General features: G+C 42.3%; 1 protein-coding gene across 5 annotated transcripts in view; it reads right to left on the bottom strand.

The window, feature by feature from the left end:
* Positions 1-26,526, bottom strand: part of ARMC2 (armadillo repeat containing 2) — a 135,054-nt gene that overhangs the window by 98,179 nt on the left and 10,349 nt on the right. For all 5 annotated transcript variants that reach the window (XR_009263195.1, XM_058734904.1, XM_058734902.1 and 2 more), the window contains 2 exons: positions 19,236-19,407; positions 12,143-12,350 (listed from right to left, as the gene is read on the bottom strand). Coding sequence is in view for 4 of the 5 variants with exons in the window: in XM_058734904.1 (XP_058590887.1) it covers positions 12,143-12,350; positions 19,236-19,407 (380 nt within the window). In the remaining variant the exon portion in view is untranslated. The remainder of the gene's footprint in view (positions 1-12,142; positions 12,351-19,235; positions 19,408-26,526) is intronic.

Below are 26,526 nucleotides of genomic sequence, written 5' to 3'. Positions count from 1 at the left end.
AACAAGCACCTGTCTGAATAATCCAATGCTGGATGTTATTGTGATAAAGAATATATGAAGAGTTGCCCTGAAGAAGTCTAAAATCTACTTAAAGGAATTAAGCACCTTTTTTTTAATGGAAAATTCCAATGGAGTCTCTAATCAAGTACTAGACTGTGAAAGTCAGCAGTTTATAAGAACTGGAGGGATGCTGAGAAGGAAGTGATTAGTGAGAGGGAGATGTGGGCCACAAAGGGGGTCTTAAAGAATAAAAGTTGAACCAGCAAGTGATAACACTACTCTCAGGAGAGAAGCATGAGCAGCCTGGTACTCAGAGTAAGGGATAATTGCACAGGGCCAGCAAGGAAGGAATAGGAGGTTTCTGCTGGGACATACAGGGAACAGCTGCCTGAAACTCTGGGTAGAGGCAGTGGGCTGGTCTGTTGGGCAGTAAGGAGCTGTCTTAGGTTCTATCGCAAGGAAGTAATGGGATCTGGGGTTGTGCCAAGAACATTTAGGAGACTTGGAGACAAGGTAACAAGAACTAATTCTTCGGGGGCGCCAGTGGGACTGGAGAAAACAACAAATTGAAGAGATTCTGTAAATGAAAAGCTGATAGGATTGGTGGTTGATTTCAGGTAGAAGAAAGGACAGAAAGTGCACTTGGAGAAGCAGGATAGCAGGGTTGCCATCAACAAAAATGGGAAGGTTAGGGGGTAGAACAGTTTGAGGAGTAAAGCACACGTGAGGTTTGCCATATTGATTTCAGGTGAAAAATGGAGTATCGGCAAAGAAGATGTGGAAATCAGGAAAAGAGTTCTGTTAAAGCTCAAAGTGGTATATAGGGACTAGAGTCATCAGGTTTGTGGCTTGGAGACCAGAATCTCAGGACAAGGCCTTGTCAAATACTCATATAAAGGATCGCAAGGGGAAAAGGAGTGCAAAGGAAGAAGAGAAATAAAATATGTTCTCATGCATCTCAAGCATGCTGAGAAGACAGGCATGACTAACTCAGGTCAAAGAAGATGAAAACTGAGGAAGAACTGTCTAGTCTGACCAGGGTATGCCTTACAGGGCTTCTGGGGAGCAGTACAGAAGTCCCACAATAGGAGTGAGGTGGGGAGAGGGGCATCAAGAAAAGAAAATCCTCTCCCTGCCAGAGAAGAATGGGTGGCCTTATAGTTAGTGGAAATCTGTTCTCCTGTAACTTCCTGGTTCTATGTACTAAATGGAGCCATATGAAACACATCTTTATCCTTCTTCCTCTTGACAATCCTTCACATATTTAAAAATGTGGTGTGACCACTTAACATCATCTCCTATGGTTTAAATCCCATGGTTCAATTAGCTACATCATTAGCTAATTATCATCATACTAATTAGCTGTGTGACTCCAGGTCCGTTTTCCAAACCAGGAAAGCTTTGGTTTCCTCATCTATATATGAGGGGGTGGTAAATAATAGTAACCCTCTATATAAGGTTGTCATGAGAATTAAATGATCCAATGTGGGATTGCTAGCAGAATTCCAGGTACCTAGTAAGTACCCAGTAAATGTTTACTGTTATTACAGCTGCCATCACTGATGTCAGCGACGAATTTCTCCAGTCCCTCAATGCATCCTCATGGGATGTGGTTTCAAATCTCTTTGCCAGCCTATTCAGTTACTCTGAGTGAGTGGCAGTTTGTCGGGATCCATTTAGAGTCTGGAACCCGGCACTGAGATAAAGGTATGGCCTGAGGAACAAAGAAGAGAGATTCTAAATAATGCAGCCTAGAGCTACATTAGTGGTTTTGGTGGTCACATCACAGTGTTGGTCAATTCTTGTTTTTTTCTCACATATGCAGCAAGTGCAGATTTTCTCCATCCATGGTGGATTCATTAAATTTCACAGTTACATTTGGCAAAGGGTTCCTGTCTATCAGATGTTTCTGTATTTTGATTCAGTCATCCAGTATAATTGTTCTTCTTCCCAGCTTCCTGTCCCATGTTGTCAAAGACCATAATTAATTTTCGTGCAATGATTTTTGATGTCCAATAATAAAACAATTCCAAAAATCATTCTTTAAAGCTCTTTTGTGAAATTCTTCTAGGAGGCAGAATAACACCATTTAATTAGTTATGGTGTCTTCATCTACAAATAACAATAACAACAACAAAAACCTAATTCTAACAGACTTACCCCAAAAATGGAATATACTGGCTCATATAATCTAAAAGTTAAACACTAGGGTGGGTTTTAGGTGTGGTGTGATCAGGGCTTTGGCTCCATCTTTCTGCAGTTCTATCGGTTCTGCCCTTCCTTCGTTTTGTAATCAGGCTGGAGTAGTGAAGAAGGTGAAATGGCTATATGGCATTCCCAGGCCTCTGATCTACTACCGATCAGAGCAAAAGTAAGGTGTTCTCTTCCCAGTCACTGACTGGAGTCCTACATTTCACTCTGAACACCAGAACCAAGTTCTGTCGTCAAGGCAATGCCACACACAGGCTGACTGCTCATCCACCAATCAGTCACAATAGCAACACCTACTTTTGGACCACATACGCACTGAAGAAATAGAGTATATTTCTTTAAAAATATTCTAAAACTCAGATTTCTCTATTATTTAGACAGGTTTTTCAATTATTTTGATTAAGTCAGAGTTCAGCAAACGTTTTCTTAAAGAGCCAGACAGTATATATTTTACACTTTGCAGGCCAAATGGCAAAATAGAAGCTATTATGTAAGTACTTTTGTAACCATTTAAGTGTAATGACTTAAAGATGTATAAACCATTCTTAGCTCAAGGGCTATATAACAGAACAAAACAAAACAGGTGGCTGGCCAGATTTGGCTCCTGGGCTGTAGTTTGTTGACTCCTGCTTTAAAGCAGAACTATAAAGACATTAAGAAGGATTTGGAAGCCAGGGGGAAAAAAGCAATAAATTTATTTCCATTTGGAAAAAAAATCACATGTAAGAAAATGGGAAAGAAAATTTTAAAGGTACGTTTAAAATTTTAAAGCCTATTTAAATTTTAAATGGCTAATTATCATAAGCATACGATAAAAAGAAAATTTAGCAAATTTTGAGCTAAACTTTCCTTACCCTAAGAAAAAGACACTTCATTTTTAGAATTAGACTCAAGTTGTATAGATTCAAGTCAGGAAGTAAATATTTTAGGCTTTGCAGCCACACAGTCTCTACAGCTACCCAACTTGGCTGCTGAAGTGGGCAAGCAGCCACAGACAATAGGTGAATGAATGGGTGTGGCTGTGTTCCAATAAAACCTTACTTACAGAAACAGGTAATAGGCTGGATTTGGCTCATGGGGCTCAGTTTGCTTACCCCTGCTTTGTAATCTCTTTAGATTCTTTGACTGCAATTTGAGAAGGCCATCACCAAGGAGTTGTGGTGGGGGGGGGGGGCTTTAATCATGTTTTCATAGCCTGAAGCCTCAGACATATAGTTTCCAGACATATTAGCATTCTGTCTTAATAACTAATGTTAAAAATAGAATTCTACTTAAACAGCTACATACAAACATAACGAAATTGAAAAACATGATTTTAAAGAAATGCTCATACGATCAAAATTTTAAGTCTTCCAAGGTTTGTGGCCCAAGATTTAAAAAGCACATATTTAGAAATTCTACAGATAATCTCAATACCCTGTTCGGTAATCACTAAGAGGTTATTCTTCGAGTGGTACTTGCACAAACTTGATTAGACATGGCTTCGTAGCTAACCATGTTAGCTTAACTTAGTGAAGCTCAGATTCCCCTAGCTTATGCCCACCAACTCCAGTTATTCAAGACAGCACAGGGGAAGTGCCCTGCAGGTCCGCACCATTCCAGGGACTATCCAAAATGACCAAATGGAAGAATTCCCCTCAAAAGAATCTCCAGGAAATAACAACAGCTAACAAACTGATCAAAAAGGATTTAAACAATATAACAGAAAGTGAATTTAGAATAATAGTCATAAAATTAATCACTGGGCTTGAACAGTGTAGAGGACAGCAGAGAATCTATTGCTACAGAGATCAAGGGACTAAGGAATAGTCAGGAGGAGCTAAAAAATGCTATAAACGAGCTGCAAAATAAAATGGAAACGACCATGGCTCGGATTGAAGAGGCAGAAGAGAGAATAGGTGAACTAGAAGATAAAACTATGGAAAAAGAGGAAGCTGAGAAAAAGAGAGATAAAAAAATCCAGGAGTATGAGGGGAAAATTAGAGAACTAAGTGATGCACTAAAGAGAAATAATCTATGCATAATTGGTATTCCAGAGGAGGAAGAGAGAGGGAAAGGTGCTGAAGGGGTACTTGAAGAAATAATAGCTGAGAACTTCCCTGAACTGGGGAAGGAAAAAGGCACTGAAATCCAAGAGGCACAGAGAACGCCCTTCAGACGTAACTTGAATCGATCTTCTGCACGACATATCATAGTGAAACTGGCAAAATACAAGGATAAAGAGAAAATTCTGAAAGCAGCAAGGGATAAACGTGCCCTAACATATAAAGGGAGACCTGTAAGACTCAAATTCCCCTAGCTTAGAGTGCAAGTCCACGGCTTCAAGACACCTCAGGCGAAAAGCCTGTGACTTCCCACGGTGGTAGCTATGGGGGCTTCCTTGTCCAGGAGAGGAGCTGTGGCTGCCCTCTTCCAGAGCGAGTCACTGCCCATGCTGGTTCTGGGCACCTGCACCTTCCGTTCTCTGTTTCCTCCCTCACGTCCTAGCGGGGTACTGACACACGGCCATCTTCTGCCAGAACTGCTGCAACCACTGCTTCTCAGTGGGCTCCTTTGTCCCAGGCTCTCCCCTCTCCCTGCCCTTCACTCTGCTGCCAGAGTCCATCTTGTCTTCTGCTGAAAACCTGTCAGTGGCTCCCTGCAGTCTACAGCCTCCGGACCCATGCTCCTGCCGCACCGGGCCACCTGCCTTTCTTTGAACCTGCTGCCACCAAGTCAAACATCCTCAGCTTCTGCCGTTCTGTTAGCAAAAAGCACAATGTCCGACCTCGACGGAAAGTGAGCCACAAGAGGCATCCCAAAACCACGCACCCCAGGTCGCTCCCCTGATCTTCAGGTCAGAATGAAGTGCTCTCACATCTAAACTCCCAGGGCACAGCTTCCAGCTCTGCTTCCGTTCCCCCAGCATCGGAGTTCATCACTGAACAGTGCTTCCAAAACTTTCGTGTGCATTCACTTCATCTGGATGTCTTCTAAAAACACAGATTCCAATCCAACAGGCCTGGGATGGGGCCCGAGATTCTGCATTTGTAACTATCTCCCAGGTGATGTTGACGTTGCTCTTCCAGAGCCCACACCTGAACAGCCAGCCTGCTGCCGTGCAAGCGCTTCACGGGCAGGGTCCATTTCTCTGTCTCCCACCACCGCCCCCCCAACCCCGACCCCTCAGCTTTGCTTACCAAGAAATGCTTATCAAATGGAAACGGTGGAGTAAGGTGGGACTCTACAAAATCCTCCTGGCCAGTGCTTGTTTTTTCCAAATGGAAACAGTTTTTCAGGCACATTACCCTTAATTTCTTAAAATAATAATGACTTCATTATTTTTGAAAACAAAAATGATTCATTTATTAATTTTTTAAGGCCAGGCAATATAAGAAAGTGCAAAGAAGATTTTTCAAAAAACCATCCAGGACCCAACCACCCATAAGTATTAATATGTGGTAAACATCATTCCAGACATATTTTGCATATATTCAGATGAAAAGAGAAAAGAAAGAAGAGGGACCTGGAGGGAGGGCAGTAAAGGGCACATATAAATGGGATCATACCATACGTGTCATTGTAATTTTAAAGTATTAAGTATAAATTTTACTTGAATTTAACAGAGAAACAGAAATTGAGATGAAACTGAAGGAATTGTAGAACTTCAGATGAATGGGTCTTCCCAAGAGATATTAGTTTCTAAAAGATCTCTCTGAAGTTAAGAAAAAAAATAATGAAAAACATTAGGATGCTGAAGTATTCTTTTTTAAATTTATATTTCACTTCCAGACTGTAGCTACTGACAAATCTATTTCCTCTCATGAAGTGAAATAATTAGTACTCACACTTCTTCCCAAGTACTGGTTTCGGTTATTTACATTACTATTACATCATTAACGTTTCTGTTCCATAGCCATCATTTTCAGACTTTTAACTCACTATGAAAATAAAGTCAATACTCACCATGAATGCCTTTACCATAGCTTCTTCATTTCAGAATTTTGACTCGTCATTTTGATGTCAAGACTTTTCTAGAAAGTGCATGTGTACTACAGTCCCCAAGTTCATTCACATCTGGAAATGTCTATCTGTTGCCTTTGTACTGAAAAACAACTTGGCTGGCGATACAGTCTTGGGTTATCCTTCTTATACTTAGAACTTCATTGACACTACTTCACTGTCTTCTGACACTCAGAGGTGCTCTAATAAAGCCAGAGGCAGCCTGCCTCTTCCTCCTTCTATGTGACTCACTTGTGCAGCCTGGATGGTCATAGGATACCTTCTTCCATTTAACCACCCAATCAACAATTACTAATTGAGTGTGTACTATGTCCCGGGTATTCTAGTGCCAAACACTGTCGGAAGTATCTCAGTGTGGAGTATTCCGCCTCAAACTTTGTTGGGGCAGGATGTGTCCATTGAGGTTCAGATTCAAATTTTTATTTCAGAAAGTTGTCTCTTCCATTCTCAATTGGTTCTTGTGAGTACCAAAGGAGTTAATGTATGTAAATCACTTGGAAGAGTGGCTGGCACTTAGCTGAAAGTAAGATAGTACTAGGAGGGGGCGTGGAAGAGGACCCTCTCCTTCAGGAATACCAATGCCATGCCTCCCGTATCAATTTCAATTGCTCCACTCATTTCATACCTTTTCATTCATTTCTTTTTGTGTGGTTTCTTCTAACCTGTACACCATGTCTCATTACATTTTCAACTGTTTTCATTCTCACTTTCTTTCTTTTTTTTTTTTTTTTAACATTTATTTATTTTTCAGACAGAGAGAGACACAGCATGAATGGGGGAGGGGCAGAGAGAGAGGGAGACACAGAATCGGAAGCAGGCTCCAGGCTCTGAGCCATCAGCCCAGAGCCCGACGCGGGGCTCGAACTCACGGACCGCGAGATCATGACCTGAGCTGAAGTCGGACGCTTAACTGACTGAGCCACCCAGGTGCCCCTCTCACTTTATTTCTAATATGACTTTATTCTCCATGTTTACACATTTTTCTTTCATTTCTTGAGAACTGAAAACATATTTTTCATCTCTTTAGGTTGGCTTAGAATCTCTAATTTGAATTCTTATAACCCAAAGAAGAGCTCCTTTTTCCTTTTTAAAAAAAAATTTTGACACTATGGAAAACTGTTCTAACTATTGTTTTTAGAGGGCAGTTCCTTTTGTGATCCATTTTCTTCATCTGTCTTTTGTTATGTTTTTTACATATCTATGCTTGAGTCCTCTGTTAATGCTTGTCCTCATATTATTTATCTTTAAACAGAACAATTTATTTGTTGAAGAATGAACAGGATCCACCAAGGCAGAGAGTTAGGATGTTCCGTGACTTCAACTTTAGTTAGCTTTCTCGAACAATCCATTTTCTGTTTTTTTTCTTAACCTGAAGCATGTGTTCCCTTGGTCTGGGTGTAGCAAGTTTCTGTGACTCACAGAAAAGCCCTGCTACATGATAGGCTGCTTGAGTTCTAATCTAGCAAACCCTCTTCCCCATGTATACAGACGTGCACCAGCTGGAGGAGACCATCACCCTCAGCACTGTTCCCCTGTCTTTTCACCATCTGGATCTTGAATAGGGTCTTAACAGGGGCATCCTTCCTTCTTCTGTGGCTGGCCCACATCCTTAGGTTTCATTTCTTTAATTAAAGACTATTGGATATGTACCTTTCTGAACTAAGAGACTCACTCTTGGGGAAATCTGTTTCTTGCTCTATGTATGAGGAGGTCAATGTCTGCTCTCAAATTACCCCTTGTTTTCATCTACATTCCATAGACTCTGGCAGGTTAACTAGACTCTTCTGGTTGCAATATTCCAAGTGACAAAAACCTAAGGTACCGTAAGCTGTCCCTGTCAAAATAAATAAAGGAAAGAAGAGAAAGGAAAGAAGAGAAAGAGAGAGAGAAAGAGAAAAAAGGAAGGAAGAAGGGAAAGAAAGAAAGAAAGAAAGAAAGAAAGAAAGAAAGAAAGAAAGAAAGAAAGAAAGAAAGAAAGAAAGAAAGAAAAAGAAAGAAAGAAAGAAAGAAAGAAAGAAAGAAAGAAAGAAAGAAAGAAAGAAAGAAAGAACGAACACATTGGTTCACAAAACAGAGCTATCTACAATGTGGATATGGTGGTCTCAGGCACAGCTAGATCTAGGGGTATATAAATATATCATCCTTAAACTTGGTCAGTAGCTCCATTTCCTTGGCTCTGTTTACACATCACTTCCCCTCTCAGAGTTATCCTCCATGAGGCAATGAAATGGCCACTGTTGGCTCTAAGACCACATCATCTTTACCACTTATGAACTTGAAAGAGCACTTTCCTCAAAGGCTTTGGCAAAAGGCCCAGAGAGGAATTCAGCTGGCCTGTTTGGGATCATGTGCGCACCCTGAGACCAACTGCTGTGACTGGTGGGCTGGAGAACTCTGATAGCCAGTCCGGGGCCTCATAATCACCCCTGGGAAGGTATCTAGGGAACATAGAGTCCCTCTCTAAACACTGACTGAGCAGGACTTATTATACGACGCAAGGCGGCTCGCCCTCCAAAAAGAAGTATGCTAGGTAGACAAAAATAACCAAGCCCATACGCAGTGGAAAGTTTGCTCCATGTTTTGTAGTTTGGGGTTGGAACTATTTCTCTATTTCATTGATGGCATTTATTTCTGTGTTTTTCATTCTCTGCTGCTTTTGTTCAGTTTCTGCAGAATGCCTTTGCTTTACTACCTTTAACCAGAAGCCCTCATTTCTTATTTTTTTAAATGTCTTTTTATTTATTTTGAGAGAAAGGGAGAGAGAGCATGCAAGCTGGGGAGGGGCAGACAGAGAGGGAGAGAGATAATCCCAAGCAGGCTGTGCACTGTTAATGCACCGCCCCACACAGGGCTCGATCCCCAAACCATGAGATCGTGACTTGAGCCGAAATCAAGAGTTGGCCGCTTAACCAAATGAGCCACTCCGATGCCCTCCTCTTTTCTTATTTTTGACTCCCAACACACTATTGGCACTTGACAACTTACAAATAAGGCTTTTAAGCCTTATCGATCATTCTACCACCTACAGTGAGAACTGGGAGGAGATGGGAATGAAGGAGCACAGTTGTTTCCATTTTACAGATTAGAAAACTGAGCCCAGCATGCAGATAAATCAAATGGCTGAGAGAGAAGTGAACCTAAATCCAAGGATCACAGCTCCCAGCAAAGAGCTCTTGACTGCTCTTGGGCTTTCCTCCTGAAGACTGCATTTCCAAACCACAATAGTTTGAATACTTACACAGAAAGCCTTAAAAGGTTTTTAAGCAGATATATGAAAGGGTTCATCAGACTGAACCACTGGATGGATGGATAGATGGATGGTTGGACAGATGGACAGAGATATATATACATATGTATTTTAATGGAAGCTTTATTATTTTCAATCCACATGCCAACTCAAAGTAAGAGACAGTGTAGTGTTGCTACGGGGCAGGCCTGCCAAACCTTAAATGGATCCTTAAATGGACACACAGAGACTGGCGTAATTGCACCGCTGTTTGAAGATGACAGGTTGATAAGTGCTTGAGAGTATGTTCTCTTTTGGAAAGTTAAATAGTCCCCCAAGATCTTGTTTATGATGATGCCTTGCTTAGCAAATCCTTTTTCCATCACAACTGGCATAAAGTGAAACTCCAGTCCATCCCAGGTCTGAGTTGTCCATATTCTAAGTGAATTCTCGTTCACTGGAACAAACTGACCCCTTCACTCCCCAGCTGAGAAGCACTCAGAGAGGGAAGGGCCGCTCCCCCATTCACGGTGTAAGGACTGTGCACGGGCAGCAGGTGCTCACTTCCTCTGTCCCCTTGAAGAGACCTGCTGGTCTCCTCAAGCCGGAGTCATCTCATGCCTCCTCCTTTTCTACTTTGCATTCCCTTCCCTCCCTTCTCCTGCCAGCCCAGCTCACTGACAAGAGCCTTCATTTTCCACATTATGGTTTAAAGATGGAAAAATGTTAATTGAGTAAGGCTTTAGCATCAAAACTGGGAATACTCCACTGCATAGCAAAGATCATTTCTTGGAATTATTCACTTAAATGTTTACAAGAAACAATTATCAAGTGTCCCAGATTGATTCACAAATGCAATTAATGAAGGAATTGCTAATAGTTTCCATTTTCCGGTTTGTTTTAATCCTACTGTATAAACTGTCTTTTTGGCGCCACTCCACCAAAAACCCATCGATGATGAAAGGAGGTACAGATTCATAAAGCAGAAATGTTACTGGAAGTTAAACTTGCCAGGGTGCACTGCAAACCCAACTCAGACACAATCATTACACAACGCAAAAGCCATCCTAACAAAACAGAAAAAAAACAATTAGTGCCCCTGCCAACACCTCATAATTCTGGACAGTCAGGAAGAGGTGATTCCAGTCCCTAACTGATTTCTCCTTTGCTGTTTGTGGGATCAAATATGTAACTGAAAATGCCTTTGCTGTCCCTGACGGAAGACATAATGAACTCTGGCTTGCCAGATTATTCTGCAACATCTGAAGGTTTGCAAAATAAAATAAAGTACAATAAAATAAAACAGCTCTTGTCTGGTTTTTCCTCGTCAACTTTAATTACTATAAGGATGGGTGCAGCAAGAGAAATGTTTCCTTTTCGCTTCAGTGCTGGAGCAACACGAGCTCTCCCGCAGTCTTTCATGTGCAAGCTCTGAGGTCTGCAGCCTATTCTTACTCACCGACTGGAAAAGATTGGTTGCAATGGCCAGTTTGATGTTTTGTGCTCAGCTCCCAAAGTCCCAATTGGAAGTCATTCTCTTCCACTTAAGGAGACATTTCATTTTTCCTTTAATTTAAAAAATGTTCTGAACGCAAAGCAACATTACAAGGACCGCTGGGTTGCCTAATATAAATTCCACATGCGCGACACTCTTCAGGCTGTGTCAGCAGACAAGGTCAGTTTAGCTAAACTAACCAGCTGCCAAGCAGCCAGTTCCGGGAAAATTTTAAGCACGCTGCGTGTGTACAAGCCAAAGTCAGACCCAAAATCTAAAGTGAGGGCAACAAGCACTCGGTCTTAAAATGGCCCATGGAATTTAATCTTGTTAAGCAAATTTGAACCAGGCAATTGTCCATAATGACCCAATGGAAAGTCAAAGAAAAATATCTCTAACTGAATGACCCTGTCCAGTCCAGGACCTTCTGCCTATCTTGGCATCATTATTGGCTGGGACTGGAGAACAGAGGCTTCTCTCCCAACTCCACCCCTGACCCCCATCCCTAGTTATTCAAGGCTTCTTTAGGAAAACACCAGGGGGAGAATTCACATGGTCTATACAGTGAACATTTCTCCACAAATCTTTAATATGATAAGAAAATTGTTCCTCAATTTTTTAGGGGAAGCCTTAGAAAGCCCTGCCTAGGAACGTGGTATGAAACAAAGTAATTCCCAATAATTCATTTTATGAGGTATTAGTAGACAGATACCATGGATAACAGAAATCTATAGGATTCTTCTGTTTTAACTGTTCACCCATTGACAAAATGAATGTTTAAATCCAAGTATCTACTGGAGAATAAAATAAGTGTCCACTCTTCAATGGAATTAACAACAGTGAACTAGTCCAAAGGGAGGGAACAAGAGATTCCAGGCCAGGCAAGAATCCCAAATAACGCACAAACAGAACAATCACTCATCACTCAAGGGCTGGCTGGAACAGTCTAAAGCAAAGACTACTGACAGTCCTATCAACGCAGCATTTGGCAGGTATGAATAAACGTTTTCCCAAGAATTAAATAGGGAATGATGTAAAATCAACTCCATCTAGCCATGAAGAAAAAGTCTTCCCTGTTCATGCATCATTAACTTAAAAATTTGTTTATGTAAAAGGGAAAATGCAAATCAATCATCTCCATAAGATAAGGAAACAAACTGGTATTGACAGTTATCCAGACCAGAAAATCAAATCAAAAGAATACTGACCCTCCACTTCTGAGATGAGATGGCAAGGATGTTGTCCCTTTAAACATTTCTTGCTCCTGAATTTCACTGAAGCCTCCATCGTAAGTTAGCTGAAGTGGGTGACTCTTTAAGTGGCCCATGGCGTTTGATTCTGTTAAATAAATCCCATTTATTTTCACCATAGGGTCCCCCTTCACAACGGTTTCTTTGGGTTCCACTGTCTTCTTTGCTGTAACAATCAAGGAAATGTTTCATCAAAGTATTTCTTACTTTAAGAATCACTATTTCAATATTTTTTTTTCAGTCTGAGAATTGGCACAATGTAAAAGTTATATGTTACTTATAACATATAAGTTATAACTTATAACATATAAGTCTGGAATTGTACGGCCAAAGCCTACCTGGACATCTACAATACCTCACCACTATTTCAGGCTTGGTGGCACCAATTCATCAGAAACGAGTGGGATCTTCTCTTGACTCTCTGAGTCTACCAGAGGACAAACACTCAAATTAGGTTTATGAATAACTCCATCCACATTTAAATACATCTGCATCCCAGAGTGATGACTCCTTTTCCTGAATTTGATCATGTTAATAATTTTTCATTCAAAAAATCTTGAGTGCCTCCATGATATCAGGCACTGGCCTACACATTCAAGATGTAGCAATGACAAAACAAAGATCCCTGACTTCTTAGGGCTTATATCCTAATAGGTATGAAGAGATAATAAATAATATACCATGATAAATAAGGTATATTATAGAATAACTGCTACGGAAAAAAAAAAACAAAGCATAAGTAGAAAAATGGAGAAAACTAAAGAGGATTGGGGATGGGGGCAGGTAGCAGTTTTGAACAGGGTGGGTATGGTAGGCAAACCCTTAATGGAGGCAAGGCATCTGGCTATCAGTTGATGAGGGACAATCTTCCTTGCAGAGGGATTAGCAGGTATGGAGGTCTTAAGGCAGGAGTGTGCCTGGCATGCTTAAGGCACAATAGGAGTGGAGTATGTGAGGGAGAAGAAGAAGAGAGGTGATCAGAGGGGCGGCAGCCAGATCGTGGAGGCCTTACACACCACTGCTAGGTGGTAGGAAGACAGCTTTGGCTTATAAGGCTTTCTAAAGAGGAGTAAGATAATAAGGGTTGCAAAAAGTCCAGTCTCTAAACTGAAACATCTATTGTGTCTATGACTGCAGATTCTTAAACTTGTGATACAACAGTGTTTCTTTATCAACAAATGGCCATTAGGCATAGTTCATCTGTGATGCTGCCACCACGCTTGAATCTCTGAGAGAATATTTTTTTCAAAAGGGCAGGGAGGGATCAGGTTTTATAGAAAAACACTGTTTTTGCAAACACCCAAAGTGTCTTTTTCTGCACTTGAACGAGCAAACCAATAAAAACCAACAAAACCACTTGGTCCACTCTGACCAAGCCCCCTGCTTTCAAAACAATGCATTTCAAAACTGAAAGAAACTTTAGAGATCAGCTAGCCCAAATTTCAATTTTCAGATGAGAAAACGGAAAACCCAAATGTTAAGTGGCCAGTCTCAGTTCACAGAGCAAGTTTGGGGAGAGCCGGGACCATACAGTAGGAGGAGCATAGGCTTCGCCCTTTCCATCAGACTTGGGGCCAAGGACTGGCTGACCTACGCAGGCAGGTCACTCAACCTTTCTCTCACCTTTCTCAGCAGTCCCCGCCTCTTAGGGATGTGGTGAGAATTAAACAATTTGGCCTAGTAAAGTGATTTACTCAAAACCCATAAGTTATTTCATCATCATTAAGGGAACCCAAGAATCCCGACTTCTGGTCCAGAGCACGCTCAGTAGCACCACTCTGCCTTAAATATCTTTCCTACTGAATAACAAAGCACATGTTTTGTTTTAGGTCACAGAGTATCTTTAGCCTATTCCTGTATTTTAACATTTGTTTCTTTCCTTAATTTACTCCAAGGATATTTACTAGGCACTCACTGCTATATGCCAGGTGCTGCTCCAGGTGCTGGCGGTCTAACCAAGAAGTCCCAGCGGTCAGGGAGCTTCTCTGCTAGAGGGGAAACACACCCATACTCATAGGGGGAGTTGCTGCGGCCCCCTCTAACTTCACAATCTATTGGAGTGAGCTGTCACTTATTACTACAGCGAAGAGCTGCCCTGGGGCTCAGTCTTCCTCCTGATGGATGTCCACCATTAAACTGAGCATTCGTAACAATGCCCTGTGTGTCCCTGGTAAATATCTGTAGCACATTTTACTAATTTTGTAATGGATCATGGCTCAACTTCAAAAGTCTACAACAGGGGTGACTCAGTCAGTTAAGTGGCCGACTTCAGCTCAGGTCATGACCTCATGGCTCGAAGGCTCATGAGTTTGAGCCCCACGTCTGGCTCTGTGCTGACAGCTCAGAGCCTGGAGCCTGCTTCAGATTCTGTGTCTCCCTCTCTCTCTGCCCCTCCCCTGCTCGCACTCTGTCTCTCTCTCTCTCTCTCTCAAAAATAAATAAACATTAAAAAAAAAGAAGTCTATAACAAATAGTATTACTATACAGGAACGGTTCCATTTCACAGATATTGCTTTGGCACCTACTATATATTAGACCCTGTTTTAGGTTCTCAGGCTCTTTTCCTACTGAAAGAAATAAAGAAAACCTCTCTTTCTACTGAAGCTGCTCAGTCTAGTAGGGGAGATAGAGAGGCGGACATGTAAAGAGAGAAATGCAGTACAGCATGGTCTGAGCCAGTAAGGGTGGTATAGAGAACAGGAGAGTCCTGAGGAGTGTGGAAGTTGGTCAGGGAAAGATTCAGAGAGGAGGCAGAGCCTGAGAAGTATTCTTCAAGGATTAACAGGAGGCAAAAAGGAGTTCTGTGAAAAAGGAACAAAAGTCTGGAGTCAGAGTTAGCTTTATGTGCATACATGCTGTATAGTCAGGCAGGGCCCCACACAAAGAAGGGCCCAATGCTTGGCTGTTGCCATCTTGAAATTCCCAATAATTTAATAAAGAGCCCCACATTCTCATTTTGCACTGGGTCCAGCAATTATAGAGCAGCTCCTGCAAGAGGCTTGAATCAGCAGGACCAGGATGGGAAACTACAAGGAGTTCCAAACCGCTGGTGCACAGGCTGTGGAGGGTAGGGAAAGGAGAGTCAAAAGAAGGGCCTGGAATGTTAGGCTAGATCACTATGGAGCTGTGCATGATGAGGAGCAGAGATTTTATCCCCTAGGCCAGGAGTCAGCAAACTAACCACCAAATCTAGTCTGCCTCCTGTTTTTGTACTGCCTACAAACTCAGAATGGTTTTTACATTTTTAAATGGTTGGGAAGAAATCAAAAAGAGAACACTATCTTGTGTCATGCGAAAATTACAGGAAATTCAAGTTTCAGTGGCCATAAATCAGTCTATGTGGCTTTCCCACTATAACAGCAGAGTTGAATAGGTTGAGCAGAGACTATATGGCCCATGAGGTCTAAAATATTTACTCTCTGGCCCTTTACAGAAAAAGTCTGCCAACTTCTGTGCTAGGTCAGCATTTCCCAAACTGCATTTTTCAAAAGATAGATTCCACAGTCAAGTACATTTGTAAAATGCTGGGTTGAATTAAAATTAAATAGGCATCTTTACTGACCCTCAAATATGCCCATGTGCGCCAGGACTCTCCAAGAGGGAGAGGAAGCAGGCAGATTGATTTGAGTGCTGAACCACTTTTCCAAGGGAATGCTGGAACTCAGTTTGGCAAACACTCCTTTAAGGCACAGGGAGCCCTCCAAAGGGTTTTCAGCAAGAAGATGATGCAATTTGATTTTTATTTGCTTCCTGGCCCATATGGCACACACAGAAAATAATCATTTTCACGGTCCACTGGGATGAAGGGAGAAGGCGGCTGCTCACAGCCATGTGTGGTTGGCAGCTTGGTTTCTCCAGGCTCTTCTGGCTGCTCTAAGGGCTGAGGGTCATCAGTGAGCTGAGGGAGGATGAGAAAGGGGCCTAGAAGGCCAAGCACAAGGCAAGAGGTGAGAACAGAAGTGCAGCAGTGGTGGGAAAGGGAAATGCAGACCCAGAAGATGCTTAGGAAGCCCATTTAGGAAGCCTGTCGAGGGCTCTCTCTGTGAAGGCAAAGAGGGCAGGGATTGGGGGTGGGGGGGAGACTGCTCTGAGGTCTCTGTCCAGCTTGAGTAACTGGGGCAGCCTTAGCATCACTGCCATGTCCAGCTGAAAAGCCTATTTCAACACAGAGCAATTAAACTGCTGGTCCTGTGAAGATAACTACACACCTCTCTTCCCCTTTCATTTTCTTAAATCAGGAATTCCAAGCCTGCCACCACACCCCCAGCCCTGCCCGAGGCAGAGTCGGCTACAGATGACTTCACATCAAAGGAAGGGGCACACCCTCTGTCTCCAAGCACGGCTGCCTTTACACCCCAGTCACCCACCGAAAGACACCTTTACTAAACAATAGAGTCTCTGACACAAAGCCCAGGGAGCTCCTGCACAAATGACAATCATTCCAAGGCTGCAGCATTAAAATATACATGTATAACATATATAATAATATGTAACATATTTTTTTAATTGGGCAACGGTGCTTTTAAAATGACTCCGACTTTTTACTGCCATTGTTTCCTGAGTGCTGACACAGACCCCAGGGCTGATGAGCAGGGAGCACCTGCAGACAGGGTGGATAAAAGGACGGCAACAAAGACCTGTTTCTGACCGCTCGGAGGCGTGGGGATGGCCTCGGTGCTGGGAAATGACAGCCACAGATGGCACCTCCCAAGCACAGGTGTGCTGTGGGTGCACAGTCGAGGGCCAGGCGGCCTCGAAGGGAAGGCACAGAGCCACAAGGGAAGCAAAGAAGATGGGGATGGTGGGTGAAGCACCGTCTCTCCGGTCACTCACCTGTAGACGTGAACAGCTCAGGAAGCAGCAAGGCTCCCAAGGTGAGCAACCAGGAGTTAAATGCCGCGGAGGCGGCATTCAGGCTTGATAGCAAAACATCTAGCAAACAACAGTACCGGCACACCAGCTCTACGACCCATTTACAAGGAGTGACGCTGTTCCTCTCTAGGTCTGACCTCCACCCCTGACCACGGACTCCAGATCCCATCCCCTCTCCTGCTGGCAGGGGCTTTGCTCCTGCAATTACCAATCCTTCCGGATCTAACTGGTCTAACTGGGGCCCTGGTGGGGGAACAGTTGAAAAGTTCCTCAGGTGATCCTAATGTGCAGCTATAGCTGAGAAACTGAAGTCAGATGAGGTCTCTCCCTCACTTAAACCCTGCCCTGGCTTTTCAGTGCAAGCAGAATAAAGTCTGGGCTGGTTTCCACAGCTCGGCCCTGCCGGGCTGTGGCCTCCGCTCCTTTCACGTTCCCACGGTTAACCACCTTCCCGCCACACTGGCCTTCCCAGCCTCCACCATCCGAGCCTCCCCCCGTCTCGGGCCTCGCTGTCCCTCAGTACGGGCACCTCATCCACAGGTTTCTATATACCTGCCTTTTTCTCCCTAGTCACGTTTCGGCCCAGGGGTCACCTCCTCAAGCACATTCCAGTGCCACCTGAGCTACTCCCGCCATGACATTCTCCATCCTGTCATCTTGCGTATCTTCTTCATAGCCCTCGTCGGACCCAAATTATCTTATTTCTTTGTTTTCCCGTTTACTGTCTATCCCCCCCTCACAAGCTCTTTGAAGGCAGGACCCTGTGAACCTAGAATGGTATCTGGCACTTAGAAGGGGTTCAATAAATATCTGATTGACTGTTAGAAAGGAAACAAATTGGGACATCGAGGTATAAAGCAAGTTGCCTAATTATATATCCCGTGACAGCATCTGTTACCGTGCGACTTGAGTGCCCTGGATTGCCTATTTCCCTTTCTTCAGGACTTCTTCATGAGTCTCTTTGGCTGTGTCAGGGATTACAGGGATCAGAGGGACCAGAACATGAGTAAAGTGGGCTGGGGAGACATAGGGAACTGCAGCCCATACCCCGGGCTAATGGGAGTGGATGGGTGCTACATGAAACAAAGGCCCAGGACTGCCAGATCTTCTAATTTTTTCATAAGAAGTCATAAATCTGGACGCTTCCATGAGATCTTCTACCTTTAAGTGTTGGTGACTCATTAAAAGAAAACCCTTGAATATCAAACAAGTAGGATCCTCAGGCAGTGACTTGTAACTTTTGGGATCCATCTTCAGATAATCTCCTCTCTGTGACTGTACACCTACCCCTATTCATCTTATTGATTGAAGGAGGGCCCGTTCTGCAGCCCCTAGTAAAGCGGTTTTCCAACTTTTTGGACTACATGCAGTAATAATAAGTTCATAATATAAATTAATATAAGTGTAATATATAATAAATTAATAATATGACCCTGAACACACATGTACGTGACCACAGTAAGGTCTCCTTGAAGCAATACTTGCCCTACGATCTGTGATGTGCCCTGATGTCTTCCATTCTATTCTATGCTATTTCATTTTTTTTTTTTCTCTCAATACTGGTGTGATGCTCTAGACTGATTGTCATCCCACTAAAGAGACATTTCCTGCAGAATCTGAAAAACTCTTAGTGTACTCTGGACAGGGGTTGATTCCAATGGTTGGGGCACACATTAGAGCTTGAGGTTTGTAGCACCTCTGCCTCCAGGTGTAGATACCTGCCAGCAATTCTGTGGGAAAGAACTGGAAAAGCCTCCAACTTTAGCTTACTTTGTCACATGGGATTGGAAAGGTATCCTCAAAGACCTAAGCTTAGGGCACATTGTATGAATCTTTAAATGTGCCTAATGAAATGAACAACTGTTTGAACTAATTTAAAAAATCACTTATTTCTTATAGGTGAACTCCTTCATTAGAAAACACTTAACCCTAATATTCTTTTTCTAGCAAATAACTTTTTTTAAAAAACTGTGATATTTAGGTACTCTTCATGAATGCCCAGAAAAATATATGAACAATGTTTCTTCACCAGCTTTTGCATAATATTAACTAAGCGTTACTGTAAAAATCCTGTGGGGTTTGAAAAAAAGTCCTGTAAAAATAACTTGTATGTGCAAATTCAAATCACCTGCCCACCCCCACCCCACCCCCCGGTTTAAAGGATGTCACCCAGCCTTACGCTCAGCGGGAGGAAGCGTCCTGTCAGGCAGAAGAGCCCCCTGGGAGGCCGCCCTGAATAAGCGCGCCCGGGCACTGCTTATTCTTCTCATCTTTGCAGCATCCACTGGGGGTTTGGGAAAGGAAAGGCAGGGGTCCTCCTCCGGGGCGGGAGATGCCGGAGCCTTCGGTCTCTGGAAAGAGATTTTTCAAATGATTGGCATGAGTTTCCGCATCTCAAATAAGACCCCCACCCTGGCACTGGCACTGACACCTCCAGGGGGGCTTCCAGCTTCGCTTCACCCCGGCCACTCGATTCTACACCTCACGGGCCATTTTATCTCACGTATGTGTATGGATAGCAACTTCCCATTGCTTTTGTCAAATATATTGTATTAAATCCTCTATCGGGCTTAGCATATTTGAAAAAACAATTTATGCACGCTAGGAAACAGGTATCTGTATAAGAGACTGTAATATTGACACAGTATACTCAAAATGCTTTGTAAATTTTTGTGTTCCTGCCAGCTCAGAAAACAGTTACTTAGCACCTATACATGTCAAGAATTATGTGGAATATAAATACTGCCTTAACATATTTTGGACTCCAGAAAAGTATTTTTTTAAGAGTATAAATATCCTTGAATAATTTAGATTATAAAGTCATAAAACCTAAGAGCAAGAAGTTGTCTTGGACTTATGATATAAAAATGTTTTATTTTCTACCTCTCAGAATTCTATGCTGATACCCTTTGAAAAGGAATATTATGGGCTACATTCCAATTCCTTAAAGACTTTTAAAAGTACCAGCACAACGGGGCACCTGGGTGGCTCAGTCAGTTGAGCGGCTGACTTCGGCTCAGGTCATGATGAGTTCAAGTCCCACACTGGGCTTGCTGCTGTCAACATGGAGCCTGCTTTGCATCTTCTGTCCCCTTCTCTCTCTGCCCCTCCCCTGCTCATTCTCTCCCTCCCTCCCTCCCTCTCAAAAATAAATCATACATTTAAAAATAAATAAATAGAAATACCAGCACCAAGCACTGTGCCACCCAGAGCACCCTGCGGTCCCACTTTCAGGTGGTGGTGTCCTCCAGCCCAGCGCCAGAACCTCACGTGGGCCTCAACTCCCACTTCTGGTGTGGCTTGGTGATCCACCCTGCCTCCCTCCAACCTTAACAAGATCATCTGCTTATGAAAGAGCAATTTTATGGCAGCAGGTGCTTTTAGCTCTCTAACCAAAAACAACTGAGTTAGAGTTCCTGAAGTTACTTACGTAATATGTGAAATGAGTGATTCTCAATCTAGCAGGTTAATCAACAAATTTCTTAAAAATCCAGTGTGAAATTTAAGTCAAATAATTTGGAAAAATGAGTGAGGTTATCTATCATATATGGCACATAATTCCCAACACTCATTTTCTCGTATACATTAATAGAACCTCGACATCTATATTAGACTTCTCCTTCCAATAAGTTGCTTCTTTCAACACTGATGATATTTTTCAAACTATTTTTTTGTATCATTTCATTCATTTGCAATTAGAATCAACCCATAAGCCAGATAGAAAAATATTAGCTTCATGACTTTAGAGAAGTGTGTCTTCTCTAAAGGTAAATAAAGCGGCTTTAAATAAAGAAGGTAAATAAACCTTCTCTAAAGGTAAATAAAATAATCAGCCTAATATAGGGGAAGAGTAAATGACTCTGAGATCAAACCCAAACTGGAGTGCAGTCGATTTACTAGTAGTGGAGTGAACTTGGGCAGGCCATTCCTTTCTCTGAACTTGCCCAGCTACCAAATGGAGATAGGAGGCCTCTTCTTTCAGGGACACTGACATACATACAATTCCCTCTATGGAAACTCAAGAAATGAAGTTCCCTTCCCTATGTAAGTTGCTCACCCTTTATTAACCAGATTTGGTTCCAAGTTACTTTTAAGTCTCAAAAGTCAGGGCCCTAGCCTCTGATACAACTTGGCTGGAAAAAAAGATTTTGAATTCAGAGGGGTCTCTTCTGAAGGGGCAACACTCATTTGTCTGTATAAATTATGCTATATTTACTTAATAGTCCCTTTACTGTTTAGTCTAATTGTTACAAAATATTCATAAGAATGCCACCTAGGTCATGAAACTAATAGTAACAAAAAAAAGCAAAAAATATAATACAGGAAAATAAGAGCTTTATGAAAGGTGAAGTATATAAGGATAATGTCAATATTGAATGTAGATAGGAGGTTTTCTTATCTCAGAATGCCAGTGCTCTGCAGGTACCCTGAATCTGAAACAAAGATTGAGAAGTCTGCCAATTAATAATAATGTAAATAAAGTAGATGACTTCTTTGATAGATGCCCTAACAGTTATAAATGTTTGGGTACTAAGTAAAAGATCTTATAAAAAGGGAAAATATGCAAAGCTAATTTTTATCCAAAGGAAAATAACTCAATTATCTCTGGATGGCAAGATAAATCCCTTTAACTGCCCCTTGATAAAAGATATCATTTTCCTAGTGCAAAATTAGTCATTGTATAGTGAAAAATGAGTTCCATTTGACTATTGTCCTTAACTAAAATCATGTACCCCATTTAAACATATACCTCACCGGACTACTTATAGGTAATACATGTAAGTGTTTTTAGTTCTTCAAGGGAAAACCACCGAACAAGACATCAATTTCTATCCTGCCAGGTTCTACAAAATGTTCTTCCACTTTGTAGAGCAAACTGGCTTTTATGAAGCAAAACAGTAAAAGAAGTTTTTTTCTTATAAGATTCACTTTATTTTAGAATTTCAGAGAACAATGTAAGTAAGTTGAAATTTTCACTTGAGAACCTCACCTCAGTCACTTTGTGTGCCATGACACTAACCAGTGACTTGAATATAATCAAGGACACTGAGAAAGTCAGATTTTAAGCTCTGTTCTGGCTGTTCAAACTGCTAGAGTTTGTTGAAGAAAGAAAGAATTTTCATAGAATAACCCAATTGAAAAAGACAAAATTCCTAGAACATTTAAGGAATCTGCCTGGCCTTGACTTTTCTCCCAGTATCGTGGGCCTTGACCAATTTTTCGCATGGCTCCTCTAGACCACCAGATGGAAAGGCAGGGTCTCCCCTATTCTACAGGAAGGAGAGTCTGCCATATCCCACCTCAGGAAGTTGCTATGATTTAATTTGCAGAGCAACAAAACACACACACACACACACACACACACACACACACAAGACCTCTTGGAAGTTAGAAAGCAAATATTAAAAATTCCTGGAAATGAAGAAGGGTGTTTTTGCCCTCTCTGCTTCAGCAGGAACATCCATCTTTTTCCCCTTGGACACCAATACTTCCAGTTCTCGAGCCTTCACATTCGGATGGGGACTCACACCACTGGCTACCTGCTACCCTCTCCCCCCAGCCCACCCCTCCCAGTTTTTCAGGCCTTTAGGCTTTGACTGGAATTAGGCCACTGGCTTTCGTGGGCCTCCAGCTTGCAGACGGCAGACCGAGGGGGACTTCTCAGGCTCCTTAATCATGTGAACCAATCCCTCAAAATAAATCTCTTTCTATATATCTATCTGTGTCTGTCTATCTATCTATCTATCTATCTATCTATCTATCTATCTATCTATCCACTGGTCTTTTTCTCTGGAAAACTCCGAGTCTTGATACAATTATATATAAATTATACCTCGGCAAAGCTGTTAAAACAATTCCTTCAAGCCTATAACCCTTGGATATGGTAACTGTATGTGCACCTCTATTACTATGATTTTCTCCACAGGTACGCTGGGCTCCTCTGTCACTCTCAGCATGTGATTCACTGTTGTAATGTTCCCATTCAGAAATGGTGACAGAAAGAACATTGCTTTGACATTCTCATTCTCATTCTTTTTCTTACCCCGGATCTCCCCTATCCCCAAGGTACATATGGGATTCCAAGTCCATTCTTTTTTTTTTTTTTTTTTAACTTTTTTTTTTTTTAACATTTATTTATTTTTGAGACAGAGAGAGACAGAGCATGAAGGGGGGAGGGTCAGAGAGAGAGGGAGACACAGAATCTGAAACAGGCTCCAGGCTCTGAGCCATCAGCACAGAGCCCGATGCGGGGCTGGAACTCACGGACCGTGAGATCATGACCTGAGCCGAAGTCGGACGCTCAACCGACTGAGCCACCCAGGCGCCCCTCAAGTCCTTTCTTTTAAAAATAAACCACATTGTTTTCCTTCTCAAATAATTGGAGCATGGTTCCTATAAAATATTTTAAAAATAGCTCAAGTTAATCTATGCTGTGATTAATCAAGACAATATTCACCCTAGGGAGGCAGTTTCTGGGATGCTGGTAATGATCTATTTTTCCTTTCTGAATGCTGGTTACAGAGTATGTTGAGTCTGTGTAAATTTATCAAGCTGTACTCATGATCTGTGTCTTTTTGGTGTGGCAATAAAAAGTTTAATAAAAAAACACTTAGGGTTTAAACAACTAGACTTTGTAAGTTTAGGAAACACAAGAGAATTCAGTTTTGACAATAATAATGATGAAAGACAAAACTTCCTATTTATGCACAGGGCCACATCTCTTTTCCTACTTTATACAATCCAAAGTAAGAGAGCAGCTGTTCCTGTGTAAATATAAATCTGAACACCAGCTATAACCAGGACAGCAGAATGAAAGCAGCCATAACAACCACCACCCAGCAGCCCCACATGTCGAGTTGTCGTGGGAACGTGGGGCACTGCTACGAAAGAAAACAGGGGTACCAGGGCATACTGATATAGCAAGTAGGTATACATGTTTACTTCCTGTCTTATAGGATTACAGGTGCTAATGGGCAGTCAAGGCCTGGGTGGTCAGGAGCCAGAGTGCCCCAGAGTAGAGACAGTCCACCACCTGCAGTCCACCACCTGGCCTGAGGAGCACAGGCCAGATCCGGGGGGGTAGAAACAGGGAGAAGGGAAACATTTACGCTCAAAGAAGTAGAGCTGATTTGCTAAATGTAGGAGCTGGAATGGGTTGCTTTCTTGGTCCCTCTTCCTCGATTGACTGATAGTCAAGGCATCATTAAAAGCCAAACTAGCCTGAGAAAGGAACCTAGAGCCAGAAAGTACTGAGGTTCTGTTGATTAGGTCTTCACAGATTCTTTCCACAAGTGAGCCCCTTATCTGTGAGCTACCCCAGCCCCAGCCTCCAGCTGCCTCCTTTTTCCCCACTCCTTCCTCCTCCACTCCTACTTCCCCACTTTACCAGGATAGTAGTCCCCAGAGTAGAGGTTCTCTCAGGGGTGAGATGGAAAAGAGGAAAGAAGGTGGAGGGGCAATAGCATAAGTTCACTTTTAGGATTTTTTTGACTGGGGGCTCCAAACTTTAATTATGTTTAAAAAGAAATATACTTAAGACCCTTACATAGTCTGCTATAACAAAAAGATTTCAAACTAAAAGAGCTATTTTACTTGACATGGGGATTTCTGAGGCCACTTTTACTTTGTACATAGCACCTAGCCATTCGGCAGTAAAGAAATATAGTGACCCTAAAATATAATGAAATTATAATGACCCTAAACAGAGGCAAATGTCCATATTATCTTTGTCTAACATCTAATCCTGCAGTCCAAAGACTGTACCAGTGTAACAAGGACCAGGTTAACTCTACAACTAAAAACTTTTAGAAAACAATAGGCCTATTGAGTGAATCACCCAAAGCTACAGAATGTTAAAAACAATTCATAGGAGGGGCGCCTGGGTGGCGCAGTCGGTTAAGCGTCCGACTTCAGCCAGGTCACGATCTCGCGGTCCGTGAGTTCGAGCCCCGCGTCGGGCTCTGGGCTGATGGCCCAGAGCCTGGAGCCTGCTTCCGATTCTGTGTCTCCCTCTCTCTCTGCTCCTCCCCCGTTCATGCTCTGTCTCTCTCTCTGTCTCAAAAATAAATAAACGTTAAAAAAAAAATTAAAAAAAAAAACAAAAACAATTCATAGGAGTCCAATGACAGAATCATAAAATAGAGAGCCACTTTACGATAAGGTGGACCCACTGGGCTGCCAAACAGGGGTTCCCTCTTGTTGTAGCTGGCCCAGAACCCAAGTGGTCTCCAAGACTGTAAGTGTAAGAAACTACATATAAATAAATGGCTGGCAAAAGTATTTATTGCATATTGGTTCATGCTTACTATTTTGGAACCCTATTTTTGCCATCTGCAATATAAGAACAAGCATAAGAATATAAGATACATTTTGAGACAGTTGGGGTCATTTGGACATGGACTGTGCATTAAATGATACTACCGAGTAATGTTAATTTTCTGAGCTGTGATGATAATGTGGTGGTGATGTAGGAGACTGTCCTTGTTCACATGACATGTAAATTAAACTTTTATGGATGAAGTCTTAAAAGATCTGCAACTTGCTTTCACATAGTTCAGCAAAAAAAACACAAATAGTTCATCAAAAACAAACACACACACAAATATGCATACATGCATAGTAATAAAAATCGAGAAGCAGGGGCGCCTGGGTGGTTCAGCTGGTTGAGCATCCAACTCCTGATTTCAGCCCAGGTCATGATCTCAAGGTTCATGAGTTTGAGCCCTGCATTGGTCTCCACGCTGATAGCACAGAGCCTGCTTGGGATTCTCTCTCTCCCTCTCTCTGCCTCTCCCCTATTCATTCTCTCTCAAAAATAAATAAAACTTTAGAAAAAATTGAAAAGTAGCTTGACTAACACCCCAATTCCATGAAAGTCTAAAGGACTGGTATCGCCAGGTACTTATGCAGCAGGGCTATAAGGGGACTGAAATAAGGAGGACTGGGTAAAAATCTGTGTAACTCCTTCCCTCCCAGTTCCGTGAAGTCAGGCCACATGGATGGGAGATTTGTTCTGTAGAGAAGGTAAAACAGAGGATCTCTTAATCAGGCTAATCATACAGAGTTGAGTGTCACAGCGGGCATTGGTGGTATAGTGCTAAGCATAGCTGCCTTCCAGAGTTGAGTGCCAGGGTACTTATTATAAACATAGATACTAATTGAATATTTACCTACTGAATGGTAGACATTCCTACCTTCATTCTCCAGCTGGTTCTTGTAAGTTAGCAACCAGCTTTTATCCTGTAGGCAAGAGCTTGGAAGATATTCTAAGATACTTCCAATAAACTAGCCACAAGAAAATTCCTAAAGTTACCACCATTGGGGCTTTCACAAACAACACAGTCCAGCTAAACTTCGCTGATATGAGTAGGTATCACCTACTGGTTGATCAACCCATTTCACATGCTTCTACTTCCAAATAAGAGCAGCCAAACAAGCAGCATGAGCTATCAGGGGAGAGCCTCTGATAT

Source organism: Neofelis nebulosa, chromosome 6 (assembly GCF_028018385.1).
Source record: "Neofelis nebulosa isolate mNeoNeb1 chromosome 6, mNeoNeb1.pri, whole genome shotgun sequence".
Classification (NCBI taxonomy): domain Eukaryota; kingdom Metazoa; phylum Chordata; class Mammalia; order Carnivora; family Felidae; genus Neofelis; species Neofelis nebulosa.
This window is presented reverse-complemented; position numbering and strand designations above follow the sequence as displayed.